A 20,969-nucleotide genomic window follows, 5' to 3' on the forward strand; every position below is an offset into this window, starting at 1 on the left:
CTGGTACTGGAGAACTGAAGTTCTCCGCAAGATACTTTTTTGAAAGGGAAATAAATGTAATTGTAATCAGACTATAACAAAGTATTCCATTACTTTTTATTGTCAACTGCAATTGAAAAAATGCGTCTAAAAGAAGTGATGTTCTAAAAAAATGTGACTAGGAGAACCAAATATTTACGAATAAAAGCGATTGCCACATGTGGTGTCATACAATATAAACATACAAACTGTAATCCATATTTTATTCTGAAGCTACACGCTCAGGTATATAACATTTTTCATTAAAAGTTTATAAAGCATAGTATTCAGGTATAAAATTTTGATCTTTGATAAATTAATAAAATCCTATAAGAAATAAGAATTGAATAATGATACCTCTTTCAATATTTTATGAAAATCAAAGGACTGCATCGGTACTGCATATCAAGGCGCAGGTTTGGTACAATAATGCAGTTCCAGTACCAGCAGTAGAACCGACTTGTATGCGTGGTATTATTATCAGAACCAGTTCTAGCAAGATGAGTGCAGTTTGTAGTGCAGTACCAGTACCAGTAATGCATGTCGGATACACGTTATAGGATTTAGAGAAACAAACTCAAATTTCAGATACTCTTTGTAATGCCAATAAAACACACATTTACTAATAAATAATTACTGAAACATAATCTACAAAGCACACATTTTAACCATTTTATGGCAGTACATTTTCAAAATTTTTCATAAATACAAATAACACAAGCAAAATAAATATCTGAGCAAAATACATGTTTAAATGATACAAGTATAGCAAATTCAAATACCAATACACTTCTTTTCTTTACATAAAACTATACATTATTATAATAAGAAATACCAAAGAAGATAACGTTTTTAGAATTTGCTGGTTTGAACACTAACTTTGCATTATAAAAACATTGGTAGACAATACCTATTACAGGTTAACACATAATCACTATTCAGGGATCTTATATATTTTTATCATACCTTCACAATAATAAGAAACACAGACTAAGTCATGTAAGGTATATTATAAGGATTGGACCAGAAGATTCCTTGCATGACGGACATTCAAAAATGTTTCATGCCAACTATCTTGAATGAAGTCTCTGAGGGTTCTGTGGAGAAGACATTTTAAGTTTTTATCATAAATCTAATTAAAACAGAAAAATCATGACCCATAGGGGCTATGCTAATTTTGACTACAGCTTTAATTTGAACAACTTTAGAAGAAATCTAATAGACAATATATTTTATACCATATATATAAGCTTTAGCTATTGTGGTTTTAAAAAAAATACGTTTTTACTACCTATATAAATATAAGGGAAACCCATGACCCCATGAACTGAGCTATTTTGACATAAAGGGCTATCATTTCAGCGAAATTTGAAATACAATTGGTAGACAATAATGCAAAGATGTCACAGCAAAACAGAAAAAAAACAAATAACTATGTCGAATATAACATTCAGGCCATTTAAAATTACAGACAAAAATATAATGCCCTTTTCAGCAGTTAACTGTAACATTTAAACATGTATGTCATGTAATTTTGAATAAAACAATAACATTACATGTATATAGAGCTTATAAATATCTAACAATTAAATCAGTTTAAATACATATGTAGCAACAAATTATTCCCCACCTTTTAATTTTCATTGATGTATCCAACAGTTTATGAAATGAGTTTGGAAACTGAGCTTCAAGTTTTTGTACATGTATATCATTGATGAAATTATTTTTCATAAACTTATTTATATTGATTTCATCCAAAAATGTAGGAGTACAAAACGTGTAAAAACAAAAACATTTCTATTTATGCACTCTTCGCATAACGTCAACCCAAATATATCCAATGATAATAATTTACTGCAATAAAATAATCATGCAAAAATTACTGTGAAAACTAAAATGCAAATAACAATGTGCAATTGTATGATAGATAAACAATTCTCAATTAACATGTACTTTACATCAAATGCAAATTATACAACATTATTTCATAATGATTTTGACTACACAATACAATACATCAGAACAAAATAGATGCAGAATATATTCATATATACGGCTGAGTGTTTCAAATTATTATGCTTTATTTAAAGTATTTTAGAAACAATTTATCCAAGTCTTACTGTTACATCAACATTATCTCAATAGACAATGTCCCTTTGTTTTTCATGATTTCCATTTAGTTGAAATTCCAGTCACACTGACATTGAAGAGGTCATCATTTTCTAGCTTAAATAGTGGCAGGTGATACATTCATTACTTACACTGACATTCAAGAATAAAAAATACACAACACTGGCCTTTCATAACCTTCTGGATAAGTTTCTTTAATAGAAAAACCAAACTTAATTTAGCGGGTTTTGATTACACCATTAACGTCAGTGTTTCAGTCAGTGCCTTAACCCGTTGCCTAATAAGAAACATTGTTTTGTTTAAATACATCATTTATCAAAACAAAAAGACATGATTATTTATTTATATTTCATCAGTGCTTTATAACACTCCTACACCTATTTCTTATATATAGAATCTGACTGATGGAAAGCTATATGTTCTGAGAATTCAGTGAGTGATATGAATTGTTTTTTTTCATATACAGCTTTCAAAATACATATTCTTTACCATTGAACATATCTAAAAGATACATTAAACTTGAATATCAGATTGTGTCCAAATAGCAAGATAAATGTACATTTGACTAGTAAATGCTATGTAATGAAAATTATGGGTTTTAACTTCTGACTAGTAAAGATTTCCTCGTTTCTTCCCACCACCCCATCCTACAGATTGGTTAACTTTAGGGTTTCTGAAGGACATTCTCTCTTTCAGATGAGGAGCTGAGGCTGGTGCCGTTGATGACTGGATTGGAGGCAGCTTGCTGGTTCCCGAACCTAAAAACATAAACAACATGAAAACAATATTACCATGTCAATATCGATTATCTTACTTAAAAAAGTCAAAAGGTCAGAGAAACAAACAATTAACTAAGCAGTAACATGTAACTCATATATAAAACATGCAAAATGGTTCAATCATAATTTTTATCATGATTAAAACAGTATTGACAAAATGGTTGTTACCCGGGATATCTAGGCTATTCCCCCCCCCCCCACAAATATTGACCACTGATGCCAACTGCCCTCTAGCTCTTAGAGTGTACTTAATTCACATACAGCATCAGTTTTTGAGTATTGACGAAAACTTCATTACAAAGACCTTACAACCCTTAAGACATGTACCTTAAACAAATTCTTATCAGATATAGTCAAACATATACAACGGATATTAAAAAAGGTCTATGTCCAAAGGGCCAATTTCCATTATCCAATTTGAAAGATAATATCGACAACTACTTTTTTACAAGAGTTTCTGTTAATAAAGCCTCTTTTCATTTCTGAATACAGGTCATTCATGATAGATGTTTGACATGAAACAATATAAGCATGATAAGTAGAAGTTTACATCAGGACGTTTTCTTTGTAAAATGGGCGATTAATTTGTCAGTATGCAATGTAGAGATATGAAACTTGACCTACAGAACATTCTTGTGACCCTGCATGTTTCAAATTTATAATTGTACTGGTTTTATGACAGTAAGGAAAACAATCAGAACTGGACAAAGTACATGTTACACCAATATAGCCACTTCCAAAATATTTATAATTACATCAATATTAAACCTACTCACCAGATCCGGCAGAAAATCTCCGTTGCTTTTGACCCGTCATACTAGCACTTTCCACAGACTGTAGTTCCATCGACATCGGGCTACTCTGTAAAAATGTGTAGTAATATAAATTAAATTAAATAACTTTAGTGTTAGTGAGAGTCATTGTAGACCTATGGATCTGTTCAGGTAAGCTTGTACTTGTTATAAGTTTTTTTGTATGTACTCAAAACACGGACTTATACAGCCCCGGATGTTCAACAATTCCAAGAACTTTATTCAGTAAAAATCAAATATGAATATAATATCAATATTAAGTCAGACAAAACAAACTTTTAACAGTATGTGTTTAAAATGAAAATTATTTTTTTTCTTAACAAATAACATAATGGGCATTAAAATATTTGGCTTGCAGCCCTCACAAGTAAGATAAAATGCTTAACTTACAATAAGCTGAACCCTTTTCCCTCCATTAATCAGCTCTGGCAGATTTTTCTCTGACAATGGTACATATTTTGGACCTTCAGACAATCTGTAAAAGTAAAAAGAACTGTTAAAGTGAAGCTTAGACAGTTACAAGAGGATTTTTTTTAATTCCCAAAAATGGGCTTACTTGTGTCACAATTTAAGTATATATATTCAAATGACAGCTTACCCTTGATTGATAACAGAATCAGATATAGGAAGATCTCCCACTTGTGAATGCAGCCATTCAAATGTTCTTGATACCTTCAGACTGTTTTCTTGTTGCTTCTCCCTCTCCTGTCTAACTATCTCATCCTGACGAGCTGAAATACATTCATGTACATTATGCCATTTTTATTGACTTTCAAAAGGTATAAATCTATATCTCTAACATTGAGAGTGTACCTAAATGAATAAAATGTTTCAGATTAAAATACATCTTTTATGCTACTTTTTTCAATTTAGTTACGCAATGATTTCATGTATATGCCATTCGCTTTTAAGGAAATACCATGGTAAAACATAATCTTTCATACACGTATTTTAGAATTATTCTACAGACAGCAGAGGAATAGCTTTCTACACTTGAAGGTTAGTGTTATTGTAAAGGTAATTTGGCTACTTCTCAGTTTTACTAGATGAGTACGGTCTCAGGTGCCCAGGATATACGGTAAAAGTCAACTTTGTTTAAATCATTAACAATAAAGAAAACTTCATTTACCTTGGAAATATTCTTTTCTTGGCAAGGTTTTTCTCTGAGGTACAGTGTGAGTATGTGGGTGTGTGACTTCCTCAAGCTTTCTGAACAGAGCTAACCTTTGTTTAGGATCTGTAATAAACAAAACATATATAACTACATATTATAGGAGTTCAAATCCAATCAAGACATGGTGAACATTTTTTGTTATGTGAAAATGCTGTGCAGCAAGGTTGACAATACACATTCAAACCAAAACAAAACCATGTCAAATCATTTTAATTCTACAAATTTTCAAAAAGAAATTATTCCAACCATAACATATCTGACAGCAATTCCTTTTTCATTTAAATTTTTTTGGAAGTCTATTAGATTCTTTCATCTTAATATAACCCACATCTTTAACTTTAGTATAGATATTAGTATGGGGCAGCATATTAACACTTAAATACTGACAAATAATTTTGAAACAATATATTACTAAATTTGCATTCTACTTGAATACACTGCAAAAATCTCGTGTGAATCATAATTATATATACATTCATAAAAAAAGGAAACAAGATCATACCAAGTTTCTTGATTTTATTTCTTCTTTCAGCATTCAACTTCATCTTCTTAGCTCTCTGCATCATAAGATGGGCGGTTCCAGAATCCTTAAATCCCCTGTAGATATAAATAGATTCATTCAAATAGACAGGTCTATGTTACCAGCATACAACTAGACAGGCCTTTATTTTCAAGCAGTCATTTTAGACGCTACACTGTTGGCTTCTTAATTTTAGAAATTCAACAATTAAATACAATTAATTAGGCAGGCCCTTTTAAGCAGTCTAAATAGACGCTATACTGTTGGCTACTTAATTTTAGAAATTGAACAAAGAAATACAATTAATAATACTAGTTATCAATGGACAATTCAAAATCTAAGCAATACAATTTCATTACACACATATATACATATAGGGTTTAAAAGTTAATTGGTTGAGATGATATTACCATTCCTCTGCCATTTTCTCCTCTTTCCTTGAAACAGTAGATCTAAACGTTAGCTCTGTGGAGGCTACACTGGAAGGTGGACGAGGAATCTTTGCCAGATCAGACATAGGTGAGTCTGCATTCCGCCACGCTCGTCTTGGGTTACTAGGTGGTCTTAGGTCAGCTGCGTTGAGTGGGGGCACTCTCAGCTTTCCTGATGGAGGCTTTTTCAACACGGCATAGCTAGTTTTGAGAAATAATACAGAATATGAGATTGTTAATCAAATCAAAAATTTTAATCACAGTTTTAAAAAGCAGATATGGACCCTAAAATCTAGCACTTATTAACTAACTTACTGTTTTTGAAATTGTGATTATAATCCTCATATTGAAACTACAAATTCCCAACATTTTTAAACATTCATTTACAGGGTCTGCTCGGAGATATCCTTAAATTTACTTTTTTCTATAAAAAAAGACTGGATATCCCTTTTTTCTTATGACATCAGATCTGTGTTTGATAAATATTTGAGCAAAAACCATTTCGAAATTTAACCTAATATTATTTATGTAAAGTAAGCGTTTATATTACTGGACACATTTCAATTTTTCTGTATACAAAAATTCAAATCACATACCTAGCTGGTATATCAGGTGTAGCAGGAGGCTTCCAATCTGTATCTAATAGACCCTGAAAATAAAATTAGAGCCCTTAGTAATTGATCTATGGGTCTTAAGTCAATTACCTAATATCAAAACCGTAACGACATGGGAAAATTTACTACGGAATACCTAACTTGGTTGTGAACATAGAACTTCATTTCATACTTTAAACAAAACTATCTACACAGTGGGGATGAGTAGAATAGCCCCAATTATTCAACAAATGATGAATGTGGCCCTTAGATGTAATAGGGATGATACTTTGATTATCCATAGGCGTAAGTCCTCCATAAATCTATCATTACCTCATCAATATCCACAAATTTATCCAGGTCAAACTCGTCTCCAAAGTCCATGGCATCATCATCATTTTCATCATCATCAAAATCACATTGTGCATATTCTAGGGCCGCTAGAAGTTTCTTACGTAGAATGTAGCCTCTCCATGATGCCTGAAATGATAACAAGATAATAGATGTTTTAATATTGATCAATAAAATATTATCCTATGATAATAAGCCTATGACAAAGATAACGGTCAATTATGAATACAGAAGCAGAACAACTCCATTTCAGAAATTATTACAATCTGGGTTTTAAGAATTTCAGCACAATATAGTTTTAAGAAATTCAGCACAATATCGGTAAAGCTATTCTTATAAATAACTTGTTTAATGTAGGGAAATGACTCATGTTTTTGAAATGTAATGATTTATTTGAAAAATTAACACCAAACAAGAGTTTTAATATCAACTTCGTTTTTATTAAACTTCTTTGATCTTTATATGTTATCATTTGATATTTACTTGAATTTTCACAGCACATTTGTTTAACTGTTCTAGCATGACTGGATCAAAGCCTGTAATAACATGGTCCTGAAACTGTTCCATCAACTGTTCCCTACATCTGTAGCCTCTCCAAGTAGACTGTATAGTTGAAGCAGCCTCCTCTAAATTCTTTTGTCTGAGATTCTCATTCTGTACTTGATGACCTCTGAAAATTATATGATCAACACAATTTATATATTATTGCAATTAGATACTGCCCAATATCATTTAAATTTCTTTCGAGGAGCTTAAATGTGTATATACATGTAATTGCTATTATCATTCTAAACAACATTTTTTCCCCAACAAATAATTTACTGGTGAATAAGAACTAACATAATATTACTTGATCTTTCCTCTATTACGTTTCACCACAAAAAATGTATTTTTGACATAAATTTTTCCAAAATGAAAGAATAAATTCAAGCATTCAATATCTTTAATAATACCTGTTTGCATGGATATGACCATTGTATAAATCATCCGTCCCATTCATGTTGGTTGTGTTAGAGTTGTTACCTGTTTTGTCTGCTGATTTTAAAGCTTGTTCAAACAAATCTCTGGGATTTGCTGTAAAACTTGGGTGAACAAAACTGACATCACTTTTCTCATTTTTATCCTTAAATTTCATATCTGAATCAAAAGTCTCTTTTTCAGTGTCTTTCATTTTAAGAGCACTTTCAAATAAGTCTTTTGGATTTCCGTGTATTTTTTCCTTTTCTACATCATTAGCTATATTCATTGATATAGAATCTGAGTTTGATGACTTTAATGCATTTTCAAACATTTCCTTTGGGTTCATAAATTTCTCACGTTGTCGTGATGATACCGGACGACCCGATTTTGGTGCAGTAGGAGCTGTTGGCATGGGAACTGTTACTTCACCATACTCGTGGGCATATCTGTATTCTACCGCGATGTTGAATGTCCGATCACAGAATTTGTAATGTGCATCACAGAACTGAGACTGATGTGTTGGACTATTTTCCTTCAATCTGATATATATATTGAAATGTTCTTAATATCATAATTTATGTACAAGAATATTCTCATTTTAGGTAAAACGATGTTATACACTATATTATCACAATATTTATGAACTTCTACTCAGCTTAACTATAATTGTTTTTAACTTCATAGAACCTTAAAATGAGAAAAGCAAATAACAAATTACTCACTTTAGACTTTGTTCAAAATGACAAATAATGTCTTTCAATGTTCGCAGTTGGGTAAGACACATGGCTTCGTAACTTGTCCTCGGTTTCACAGGGGTTTGCCTAGCAACAGTGTCTGGACTCAAGTCTAGACTACAACTTATCCTTGGGCAAGAATATTTCAGTTGAGAAAAGAAGCTGAAACAAAGATGGTGAAATACGGAAAAATAAGATAATTCAACGAGATCCCCCCTGAATATATTAAATTTTGAAGGTTTTTTTTTATCGTTTTCATATTTAAGTAAAAAAATCAACTTTCCTTTTCAATAAGGATCAATAATAACGCATGAAAGTTTTTTCTTGCTCTGATAATTTTAGTATAGACTTATGGTTATAAAGCTTGTTGTACCAGTACTTGCCTGCTTTGTGGCAATTTACTGCCAATTTCTCCACAAGTAATACATAATTTGCACACATAACAATTGACTTATCACCCATGATTCTACATAAATCATTTTAATCAAGATAAAGGATAAGCTTTAACAGTGATCGGTGTTAGTATTCAACCCATCCTCATCAAAATCCCTCCACCTATAGTCTAAAACTTCAATTCACAAAACAAAAACCCTAATGTGCAAATCAGGTAAAACATTTCTAATCAATTCTTTTTTCGTTTCTGTATAAAAAGACGTTCAGTGAATATGTGTATCAATAAATGATATAATAAAGTGTACTGAATATGTTTTGAATTACCTATCATTTACATCAGTGACAACTGGATTGTCCACCAGATGGAGCTGTTCCATATAAAAACATGCTTCAACACAATTTTGAACAGTCACTGGATCTGAAATATGAAATTTATATATTGAATGGAATAGGCCAAATAACAAATGTTGTGATAAATGACCACTTTGTATATGGTACTAAATTAGCTTTCTAAAAAAGACAAGCCTAAAGGAAGTGTTTATTTGTTCATCCAGTTCATGGACATCAAAGGCTACTAAATAAAATTTGCCCAAACAATTACATGTTGATGTACATGCTGTACCGTCTCGTTTGAAGGGCATATATGCTTCACATTTGTATTGAATACAATATTTACTGAAATATAAGATGAAAATGCTGTTCTCTAATAAATAAATACTATTGTTAATACATAACTTAACAAGAGGGCCATGATGGCCCTGAGGTCGCTCACCTGTATATAGGCCCCCCCAACACCCCCCCCCCAATGTTGCAGGGCCAATTAAACCCAAGGGCTTTTATTTGCACAAACTTGGTAGACACCCATAAGAAGATGTTTCATGCTAAACATCTAAGCTCTAGCTCATTGGGCTTTTTAAAAGAAGATTTTTTTAAAGTTTTTACTATACACAAATAGTTAAAAACAATGACACCCCTGGGGCCGGGCCAGTCTTGACCCCAGGGCTTTTATCTGAACAAACTTTGTAGACACTTACTAGAAGATGTTTCATGCTTAATATCTAAACTCTAGCTATTTGAGTTTTTTCAAAGAAGATTTTAAATTTTTGCTATACACATATAAAGAAAATCAATGACCCCCGGGGCGGGGCCAATTTTGACCCCAGGTCTTTTATTTAAACAAACTTTGTAGACACTCACTAAAAGATGTTTCATGCTTAATATCTTAACCTTAGCTATTTGGGTTTTTTCAAAGAAGATTTTTTAAGTTTTTGCTATAATCTCATATAAGGAAAATCAATGACCCCCCGGGGCGGGGCCAATTTTGACCCCAGGGCTTTTATTTGAACAAACTTGGTAGACACCTATTAGAACATGTTTGATGCTAAATATCTTAGCTATAGCTCTTTGAGTTCTTTAAAAGAAGATTTTTTAAGTTTTTACTATATGCATATAGGGAAAATCAATGACCCCCCGGGGCGGGGCCAATTTTGACCCAAGGGCTTTTATTTGAACAAACTTGGTAGACACTTATTAGAACATGTTTCATGCTAAATATCTTAGCTCTAACTCTTTTGGTTCTTTAAAAGAAGATTTTTTAAGTTTTTACTATATGCATATAGGGAAAATCAATGACCCCCTGGGGCGGTGCCAATTTTGACCCCAGGGCTTTTATTTGAACAAACTTGGTAGACACCTATTAGAACATGTTTGATGCTCAATATCTTAGCCATAGCTCTTTGAGTTCTTTAAAAGAAGATTTTTTAAGTTTTTACTATATGCATATAGGGAAAATCAATGACCCCCCGGGGCGGGGCCAATTTTGACCCCAGGGCTTTTATTTGAACAAACTTGACAGACACCCATTAGAACATGTTTCATGCTAAATATCTTAGCTCTAGCTCTTTGGGTTCTTTAAAAGAAGATTTTTTAACTTTTTACTATATGCATAAAGGGAAAATCAATGACCCCCCGGGGCGGGGCCAATTTTGACCCCATGGGCTTTTATTTGAACAAACTTGGTAGACACTCACTAGAAGATGTTTCATGCCAAATATCTAAGCTCTAGCTCTTATGGTTTTTTAAAAGAAGATATTTAAAGTTTTTTCTTTCGGTTGCCATGGCAACCAGAGTTCTGCATGGAATTAAATTCTTTGAACAATTTTTAAAGGTGACCACCAAAGGAACATTCCTGTGAAGTTTGGATGAAATTGGCTTAGTGGTTTATGAGGAGATGTCATTTAAAGAAAAAGTTTACGGACGACGGACGGACGACGGACGGACGGACGCCGGACGAAAAGCGATCACAAAAGCTCACCCTGTCACTTTGACAGGTGAGCTAAAAAAACATGTTGAATAAAAAGACAACATAAAACGTTACCTGTTATTTGATTTTCAGCAAGATTTAATTCCTTTAGAAGTAAGCAGTTCTGTAGGGACGGAAGTTCTGATAAGCTGAAAAAAATATTCGCTTTCTAAATTACAGTTGTAGAAAACTGAACTAGAAATGTGTCCATAGCCCCCACACACCACTGTTCTGTCAATCTTATGACATTTATGTGCCACAAATTGAAAACTAGAATTCTTTTACTAAGTAAAGGGCAAGAACTTTACAAATACTGAATAAATCCACAGGCAAACCCCAAGGTGCATAAGTACACATGCTGACCAACATTCTTTCAGGCTTCAGGCCTACAAGTCAAATAGTTTTTTAGCTATGCATAAACGAGTTGAAAATTGCAAATTTATACTAGTGTAAGTCAAGGGCAATAACTCTAACAAAACTAAAAAAAATCTACATGCAAAGTCCCAGGTGCATAGCTTCACATAGATGTTGATCATTATTCCTGTAATTTAGTGGTGTTGATCATTATTCCTGTGAAGTTGGTTGATTCTAACCCAAGCACTCAAGGAACAAATAACACAACATAATGAAACGGTTTTTACTAAGTCAAGGGCAATAACTCTACAAATACTGTATAAATCCACAAGCGAAACCCAAGGTGCACAACTGCATATGCTGAGCAACATTCCCGTAAGGTTTCATGACTCTATATCAAATCCTTTGTGAGTTACATGCGACACAAGTTGAAAATTGCAAATTTTTACTAAGTCAAGGGCAATAACTCTAAAAATACTAAATAAATCCAAACTAAAATACCCAGGTGAAAACCTTCACATGCTGATCAACATTCTTGTAAAGTTTCGTGACTCTAGGTCAAATACTTTTTGAGTTACGTGCGACACAATTTGAAAATTGCAAATTTTTACTAAGTCAAGGGCAATAACTCTAAAAATACTAAATAAATCCACACAAAAATACCCAGGTGCACAACTGCACATGCTGATCACATTCCTATTAAGTTTCATGACATAGGTCAAATACTTTTTGAGTTGCGTGCAACTCAAAAGAGAACAGACGGAAGGACGGATGGACGGCCGCACAAGGGTAAATCTAAATGCCCCCCATAAAGTCGGGGCACAAAAATGATGTCAATGCCAAAAAAATAATATAACAATGTGTCCCAAAAAATCTAGCCATCTTTTATCACAGGATTACAATTCATAAGGATTGGACATGCCAAATTTCTAAGCTTTGAGCTTTTTAGTTTTACAAAATAAGACTTACGTGCAATTAACTTTATAAGTCTATCCCAAGGGACACAATTCAGTTAAATGTTATAACAAGAGGAAGAGGAAATGGCTTGCTTCAACTTCTTCAAAACCAAATGAGGAAATGAAAAGCGCAAAATTTCCAACTTTTCTGTCAAACGGAGGGAGACATTTATTCTTTATTATTCTTATAAAATATTAGTGAAGCCAATATTCAAAGTAAGTCAAAAATTTATTTTCATACATATAATTTTACATGTAGTCTAATTTATAATAAATAAATTAACCAAAAAATACATGGGATATTTATGATATTGTAAACTCTGCTAAGTATACAGTGTACCAGGAAAATGACATAAAGTACTTAAGATTGATCAAAGTTATAACACTTTAGTTGTATCAATGCCACAATAATTATGTACCTTTGAAACACAAACTACAAACGCAGCTTACAATATTATAATTCACATACTTCAATTAACTATTGATAAAGTACCGTATTTAATATTATTATTTTTAATTACAAAAGAACAAAAGACACCATTGTCACCCATATATATTACTTTTTATAAAGAAATATAACGCCTTAAAGAAAGCATAGGTTACTGTAAATAGACCTGAGTTGACATCACTTGTCTCTAGCAGATAATCTGTTCTTTCTCTCTCAGAGGAATGTGATTTTTGTAATGTATCACATTATAATAAGGTTATATTAACGTTTTGCATAAAAATATACCCATTTGTACCATATTAAATACAATGGATGTACATCGAATGCTAGCTGAAATAATCACTAATTACCTTTATAACAAAATCAGGCTAGCCTGTACATCTAGGCAGTTTGACCAGACCTTGTACTGTGTGCACGTTGCCAGCATAAAACCAAGCTAGCTTGTGCATCCATGCAGTTTAATCAAACTATTTACTGTTTCTATATAACCAGTATAAAATCAAACATACCTGTACATCTATCTAGTCTGACAAGTCTGTAATGTTTTTGTATAACTAGTAGAACAAGAGCTGTCACAAGAGACAGCGAAGCTTGACTAATTAAATACTGGACGCAGTAAAGGACAAAAAAACTTTGAAAAAAAAAATCTTTTATGATACAAATGTATATTTCTGTATCAGTATCAAGAGAGCATCACTCAAATGTTCAATATTTTTGCACCACAGTATATGCATTTGACCATATCTAAGACATGTTTATATGAAATCTGGGACGGGGTCAATTTTCACCCCAGGGCTTTTATTTGACTCTGTAGATAGCCAAGATATTTTATGCTAAATACCTAAGCTCTTGCTCTTTGGGGTTTTTAAAGAAGTTTTTATTATATAGATATAGGGAATTCACTGCTCACCTGTATAGAGCCCCCGGTGCTGGGCAAATTTTGACACCAGGGCTTTTATTTGAACAAACTTGGTAGACACCCATTGAAAGATGTTTCATGCTTAATATCTAAGCTCCAGCTCTTTGGTTTTTTTAAGATTTTTTTTTTAAAGTTTTTACTTTATACATGTTAAAAAAATCAATGGCCCACAGGCGAGCCAATTTTAACCTCAGGGCTTTTATTTGAAGAAACACAGACCTAAACCTTGAGCTGACATATGGGCAACATGAGTTCTGCACATCCCCTTGTTGAGGTGAACATTTGAATAAAACCTTTCAATTTATGTAGGACTTACAGAGCAGACACGACATACTGTCTAATATTTGATTGTGTTTGATATTTGACCTTCAATTGTGACCTTGACCTTGAGCTGAAACATGGGCAACATGTATTTTGCACATCCCCTTGTTAAGATGAACATTTGAGCCAAGTTTGAAAAAAATCTTTCAATTAGTGTAGGACTTACAGAGCGGACACGACATACTGTCTTATATTTGATTGTGTTTGATATTTGACCTTCAATTGTGACCTTGACCTTAAACACATGGGCAACATAAGTTCTGCACATCACCTTGTTGAGGTGAACCTTTGAGCCAAGTTTGAAGAAAATCCTTCCATTGATATAAGATCTATAGAGCGGACACGAAAATGGAGACGGACGGACCGACGGATGGACCGACCGACAGACGCGACAAATCAGATCCATTATACACCCCCCCCCCACACACACACACATTTTGTGGTGGGGGTAAAACAAAGAAGTTATAGTATGAAATAACATTTTTAAGGGAAAACTCAAGTTCATGGGGGATAATTCTTGAAATATTGGTGCTAGAGTTAAAAACTTTGTCACATAACGTCACCTCAGTGAAATAACTGCTTAACTGCTATTTTTAGAAGCAATTATTACGTTATTGCACTAAGGTAACGATAAGATGTGCTTGATTATAAGGAAAATAAATATGAAGTTTGAAGAAATAGAGAAGTAAAAAATCATATTTTTAAGGACAATTCTAAGTTCAAGGGGAAAAAATTATGAAAATATTGCATCTTGAGTTATGAAACTAGTCAAATAGGATGTGGTTAATGATGAGAAAGACATATTTGAAGTTTGAAGTTCATATCTTAAAAATGTAAAAGTTATAGTAAAAAAAGTCAAGCAGGCTATAATTATAGTTTGCAGATCCATGAAACCTAAGTAGAGTGTGTAAAGTTATTTACATTTATCTTTGATATTTTTATTTACGAACAATAAAAAATAAAGTTACCAGTAGAAATATTCAAGTTAAGCCTAAACTCCTGTTTGTGGTAATTAAATGAATTTTTCCATTGTGAATGAGTAACAATCTTGAACATTTGATATAAAAAAAAAGATACCTTACTCATATTCTCATTTTTCTTCTCAATGACACCAAAAAATTTCATGCAAAAAGGAAGGAAACTGTCAAAGCAAAATGTTCAAGAGAAATAATTTCTACACTATTTTTCATTATCTTTTTATGTCAACTTATGTAACTGAAATTTCCTACTGAATTTTCCTATAATCAATTCTAGCTATTCTGTTGTGTTATGTTCTGTTCTAGGACATCAAAAATGTCAAAGTATTCAACAAAATAAACTTTGTGACAGACTTTACAATTTTCTCTTCACTTATATTAACAGAATGTTTCAAGAACCTGACTACAGAGAAAACCTATCATTGAAGTTATCAGAGGTTTTAGATGACATTGGTGTCAATGAAAGAATGGTGATGAGAAGGAGAAGACATCTCATGCTGCTAGAGACTACGAGTAATATCACTTACAGGTTAACTGACCATAATATAACTAACCATTTTCTAGGTAGTCAGAGTGAAGGTACAACTTCTATAGGACTTAATTCAGACTTGGACATACTACTCTGTATACATAATGCCAATATAATACAAGACTGGTCAGAGTGGGAACATGGCAAGAACAACTACCTCATGATACAGGATGAGAAAACTACCCCTGGTTATTGTTTCTTACAAAAGCTCCAACCTGATGTACCTCTCCCTGTTACTGTCATTCCTAACGAAAACCATATAATAGACAGAAGTGGAAGAGTATTGTTAAAAAACACAACCATTCAGGGTCCGTTTCCGGATACTGTAAATCATGGACCATCAAATGTATCACAAGGAGAACCTGGAATATGTGATATAGACAATGTGCCAGCTATGCATTGTAAATCGTGGCCTAAATCAGCATCAGCTTGGTTAGAGAGACAAGGTAATGGCAGATGGCCAACGCAAGACATGAGAAGATATGCAGCCAGCACTGGGTGTTTTGTTGTTGCAACTGGAAGCAAGATCAGTGAATATCCTGATCTGGAATGGAGAATATCTACATCACTGGCAGAGAGGTTTCTTATGTTAAACCTAAATATAACACAAATAAGGTGCTATGTATTATTGAAAATGATTCTTAAATCCTTCCTTAATCCTCAAAATGAAATCAATATATCAAGTTTCATGTGTAAAACAGTTCTATTACATTGTATAGAAAACACAGAGCCATGTACCTGGAGAGAGAACAATTTATTTTCATGTTTAACATATTGCTTATTAGAATTACAAACCTGTGTACAGAATGACTGTTGTTCACATTTTATAATTCAAGAAAACAATTTGATGGCAGGTCAATTTACAGCTGAGACAAAACATGAACTTTCAAAAAATATAAGTGACTTTATACAGAGCGATGGACAGGGGTTACTTAGAATTAAAATCGATGATCTTGGACAAAGACTGCAAGTAAAACTGAAAATGGTACCACAAGGAGCATACTATTTTAAGTCTTCTCTTCAGATCTATAAAATGATTATGTCATGTAATTATATAAGTGTTGCAATACATATAAGTAGAAATGTGCCGCTTATATTTAAATATTTAGAAATGAAAAACATGAGAACAATGAAGCAATCTATAATTAAACTAATGGCATTCAGTGATAATGGTTATAGATTACAACATGCTGCAAGTAAGCTTAATCTTACATGCTGTAAGTTTCTAGCACCTTTTCTTTTTAGCACATATGGATCTTCCCTTGCATCATCAAGTATTGGTGAAAATAATCAAGTGTCACAAGAAGCATTAGATTGGTTATCAGCTGGTTTGAACTCAGATATCTCATCTAGCAGACTTAAATTGGCTTCAGTGTTCTACAGTACAGGAGATATGGAGAAAGCTGAACTAATTCTGAGACACATTGAACAACAATATTACTCATTTCCTGTTGTACCTATCTGTGGATGCTATGTGAAGGCTCATCTAGGAACTGTAGAATTTGAGAGGGTCTGTGGTGAACAAAGTGAGGACTGTATCACACATATTACAGCTGTTTGTGTCAAATTCATACGGAAAGAGATCAACTGTGTTCCTCATGAACTACAATATGAAATGTTCAGATCTACACAAGATGACATGATACACAGAGATGAAGTTACAGACTTTTGGATGGACTGGGCTGCAGTTGATTCTCTACCTTTCCTGTACTTCCTACAATACAAGATCTATCGTCAATTACAAAGACATCAAGATCAACAACAAGCACTTGGTAAACTAATAAGAACCATAGAAACAGATGAAAATCTTGGACATAGAGAAACTGCTCTAAACATTTTAGGGCAATGTATGGAACAAGAAAACAGACCTCAACAGGCATTAAATTACTACCTGCGTTCTCTACAACAAAGGGCAAGAAACAATGTAGCAATCATACATATATGTAAGCTCCTTTCTGGCTTATTGGCTAGCCAATAATTAGGGTCAAAACAGTGACAGTGTTAAGACTGAAGTTTTCAATGATCATATAATACCGCTTGTATGTCAATAAAAATGTCAAAATATAGACTGTTATTACATTTTTATCAAACATTATTTGTAATAATATTAAACACGATAAATTAAAAGAATTAATTCAACTAGAAATGACTTTGATATCTGATTTTACATACATTTGAGAATCAAGAGCCTCTTGTGAAGAAGACCATATCACTCATCAAAAAAAACTTTAAATTTTGGTTCATAAGATGAAGTTTTTTTCCAAGAGTCTAAAATCCTTTATCTGTCTCGCATGCACACAAGCAAACACACTCACACACGCACACACACACGCCGCACGCACACACACACACACACACACACAAAGGGGAATCGCTATATGCCGATAAATACACACGAAAAAACTTTTATTTTAACACAAGAGCGATCAGTAATCACATGTGTCGCCTCATGATGGCCAATTTCATGTTGGGACAAATTTTGTGACAGACGGACAGACAGACGGACAGTGCACAACTAGACTAACCACTTTGTACTGATCATTCCTGTAAAGTTTGGATAAAATTTCACCAGTAGTTTATGAGGAGTAGTCCGGACAAGCTTTTGCATATCTGGCAACACACAGAAAAAACACCTTTTTATCAAAGGGCCATAACTCGGCCAAAAATCATTCAACCGGAAAACCCGTGCAATATGCGCAAGGACTTGAGCTACAGATCAATCCTGTAAAGTTTCATTGAAATTGCATAAGTGGTATAAGAGAAGTAGTCTGGACAAACTTTAAAAATAAAAATTATTAAAGGGCCATAACTCAAACAAAAATCATTGAACCGGAAAATGCTGACAATATGCACAACTAGACTTGGTACTGATCATTCCTGTAAAGTTTGGATGAAATTGCACCAGTAGTTTATGAGGAGTAGTCCGGACAAGCTTTTGTGTATCTGGCAACACACAGAAAAAGAAACCTTTTTATCAAAGGGCCATAACTCGGCCAAAAATCATTCAACCGGAAAACCCGTGCAATATGCGCAAGGACTTGAGCTACAGATCAATCCTGTAAAGTTTCATTGAAATTGCATTAGTGGTATAAGAGAAGTAGTCCGGACAAACTTTAAAATTAAAAATTATTAAAGGGCCATAACTCTGACAAAAATCATTGAACCGGAAAATCCTGACAATATGCACAACTAGACTTGGTACTGATCATTCCTGTAAAGTTTGGATGAAATTGCACTAGTAGTTTATGAGAAGTAGTCCGGACAAGTTTTGTGACGGACGGACGGTCAGACAGACAGACAGACGGACAGACAGACAGACAGACGAACAGACAGACAACGGAGAAGTGATCCCTATATGTCGCCACTACTCCGTAGAGGCGACACAAAAATGTTTACTGAGAGGGTATCTTTATTATCTTTATTTATTAACTGATTCAGTGATTGATTTCTGGTGTACTTATTTACTGATTGATTGATTTAGTCACTTATTCATTAACTTACTTTTTACTGACTCACTAATTGATTTAATATTTAAGTAGGCAAAGCCTTTTAACGGGGAAGTCAGATGAAAAAATGTTTTTTATTACATTTTTTGTTTTAAAAGTGCCTTATGCACTGCTTCCATTTAATCTCAGCCCAGGTTCCTTTATCTATTATGGTTCCCATTGAAGTGCGTAGGTGGCCAGTCTAGCAATTCTTTTTCAATCAAAATATCTCGGCTTTCACTGTTACCTTGTAATTTGTAAAGTTGCAATTGGTCCATTATCGGAATAACCTGCCGTTTTTTATTGTGTTACGGTGCCCAACAATAAATGATACTGAAAATATCATTTTTAAATATACACATGTTGTCTATAGCCAGGCAAGCCAAAGTCTTGGACCGCAGGCTTTGACTTCTCCGTATTAATTAACTGATTCAATTATTGATAAACTGTTTCCACTTACTGATTGATTGACTGATTCAATGATTGATTGACAGATAAACTGATTGATTCATTGATTAATTATCTGACTTCTTGACACATCTAATCATTGATTGACTGGTTTCCAGAGTTAGGTGGCTTTTTACGGTAAATGATGTGTTATGAAAATCTTGGACATACAGAAACAGCTCTTAACATCTTAGGACAATGTAAAGAGCAAGAAAACAAAACATACCAAAACAAGCATTATAATGCTACCAGTTTTCTTTTCAACAAAGGACAAGAAACAATGTGGCAATCTTTCATATTTGTAAGCTTCTTATCAGAATGTTGGTTAGGCAATAAATTAAGGACAAAAGCAGACAGTATAAATACATGCAATATCTGTAGACTTAGTTTTTAGTACTGCTTGCCTGTATTAAACTGATTAAAGGGAAAGCAATACAAATATTGATATAAGAAAAAGTATGCTATAAATAGTAAAATTAACAAGAGCGATCAGTAATCACATGTGTCGCCTCATGATGGCCAATTTCATGTTGGGACAAATTTTGTGACAGACGGACAGACAGACGGACAGTGCACAACTAGACTTGGTACTGATCATTCCTGTAAAGTTTGGATAAAATTGCACCAGTAGTTTATGAGGAGTAGACCGGACAAGCTTTTGCGTATCTGGCAACACACAGAAAAAAAACACCTTTTTATCAAAGGGCCATAACTCGGCCAAAAATCATTCAACCGGAAAACCCGTGCAATATGCGCAAGGACTTGAGCTACAGATCAATCCTGTAAAGTTTCATTGAAATTGCATGAGTGGTATAAGAGAAGTAGTCCGGACAAACTTAAAAAATAAAAATTATTAAAGGGCCATAACTCTGACAAAAATCATTGAACCGGAAAATGCTGACAATATGCACAACTAGACTTGGTACTGATCATTCCTGTAAAGTTTGGATGAAATTGCACCAGTAGTTTATGAGGAGTAGTCCGGACAAGCTTTTGTGTATCTGGCAACACACAGAAAAAGAAACCTTTTTATCAAAGGGCCATAACTAGGCCAAAAATCATTCAACCGGAAAACCCGTGCAATATGCGCAAGGACTTGAGCTACAGATCAATCCTGTAAAGTTTCATTGAAATTGCATTAGTGGTATAAGAGAAGAAGTCCGGACAAACTTTAAAATTAAAAATTATTAAAGGGCCATAACTCTGACAAAAATCATTGAACCGGAAAATGCTGACAATATGCACAACTAGACTTGGTACTGATCATTCCTGTAAAGTTCGGATGAAATTGCACCAGTAGTTTATGAGGAGTAGTCCGGACAAGTTTTGTGACGGA

General features: G+C 33.4%; 2 protein-coding genes across 2 annotated transcripts in view; one reads left to right on the forward strand and one right to left on the reverse strand.

Annotated features, from left to right (window-relative positions):
- Nucleotides 1-330: 330 nt before the first annotated feature.
- Nucleotides 331-20,969, reverse strand: part of LOC132734652 (leucine-rich repeat and IQ domain-containing protein 1-like) — a 61,575-nt gene continuing 40,936 nt past the window's right edge. Inside the window, exons 20-33 of the mRNA XM_060721476.1 lie at nucleotides 11,273-11,346; nucleotides 9,220-9,313; nucleotides 8,491-8,664; nucleotides 7,762-8,307; nucleotides 7,292-7,478; nucleotides 6,791-6,937; nucleotides 6,461-6,513; nucleotides 5,844-6,065; nucleotides 5,416-5,510; nucleotides 4,869-4,976; nucleotides 4,338-4,470; nucleotides 4,130-4,214; nucleotides 3,704-3,788; nucleotides 331-2,906 (exon numbers count right to left, since the gene is read on the reverse strand). Of these exons, the coding sequence (XP_060577459.1) occupies nucleotides 2,758-2,906; nucleotides 3,704-3,788; nucleotides 4,130-4,214; nucleotides 4,338-4,470; nucleotides 4,869-4,976; nucleotides 5,416-5,510; nucleotides 5,844-6,065; nucleotides 6,461-6,513; nucleotides 6,791-6,937; nucleotides 7,292-7,478; nucleotides 7,762-8,307; nucleotides 8,491-8,664; nucleotides 9,220-9,313; nucleotides 11,273-11,346 (2,152 nt within the window). The 3' untranslated portion in view covers nucleotides 331-2,757. The remainder of the gene's footprint in view (nucleotides 2,907-3,703; nucleotides 3,789-4,129; nucleotides 4,215-4,337; nucleotides 4,471-4,868; nucleotides 4,977-5,415; nucleotides 5,511-5,843; nucleotides 6,066-6,460; nucleotides 6,514-6,790; nucleotides 6,938-7,291; nucleotides 7,479-7,761; nucleotides 8,308-8,490; nucleotides 8,665-9,219; nucleotides 9,314-11,272; nucleotides 11,347-20,969) is intronic.
- LOC132734724 (uncharacterized) lies at nucleotides 11,376-18,240 on the forward strand. The gene is made up of 2 exons (XM_060721599.1): nucleotides 11,376-12,723; nucleotides 15,558-18,240. The coding sequence occupies exon 2, from the start codon at nucleotides 15,559-15,561 to the stop codon at nucleotides 17,677-17,679; it is 2,121 nt and encodes a 706-aa protein (XP_060577582.1). The 5' UTR covers nucleotides 11,376-12,723; nucleotide 15,558; the 3' UTR covers nucleotides 17,680-18,240.

The sequence above is a fragment of the Ruditapes philippinarum genome, unplaced genomic scaffold (genome assembly GCF_026571515.1).
Source record: "Ruditapes philippinarum isolate M1 unplaced genomic scaffold, ASM2657151v2 ctg998_1_1_1_1, whole genome shotgun sequence".
In the NCBI taxonomy this organism is placed as follows: Eukaryota; Metazoa; Mollusca; class Bivalvia; order Venerida; family Veneridae; genus Ruditapes; species Ruditapes philippinarum.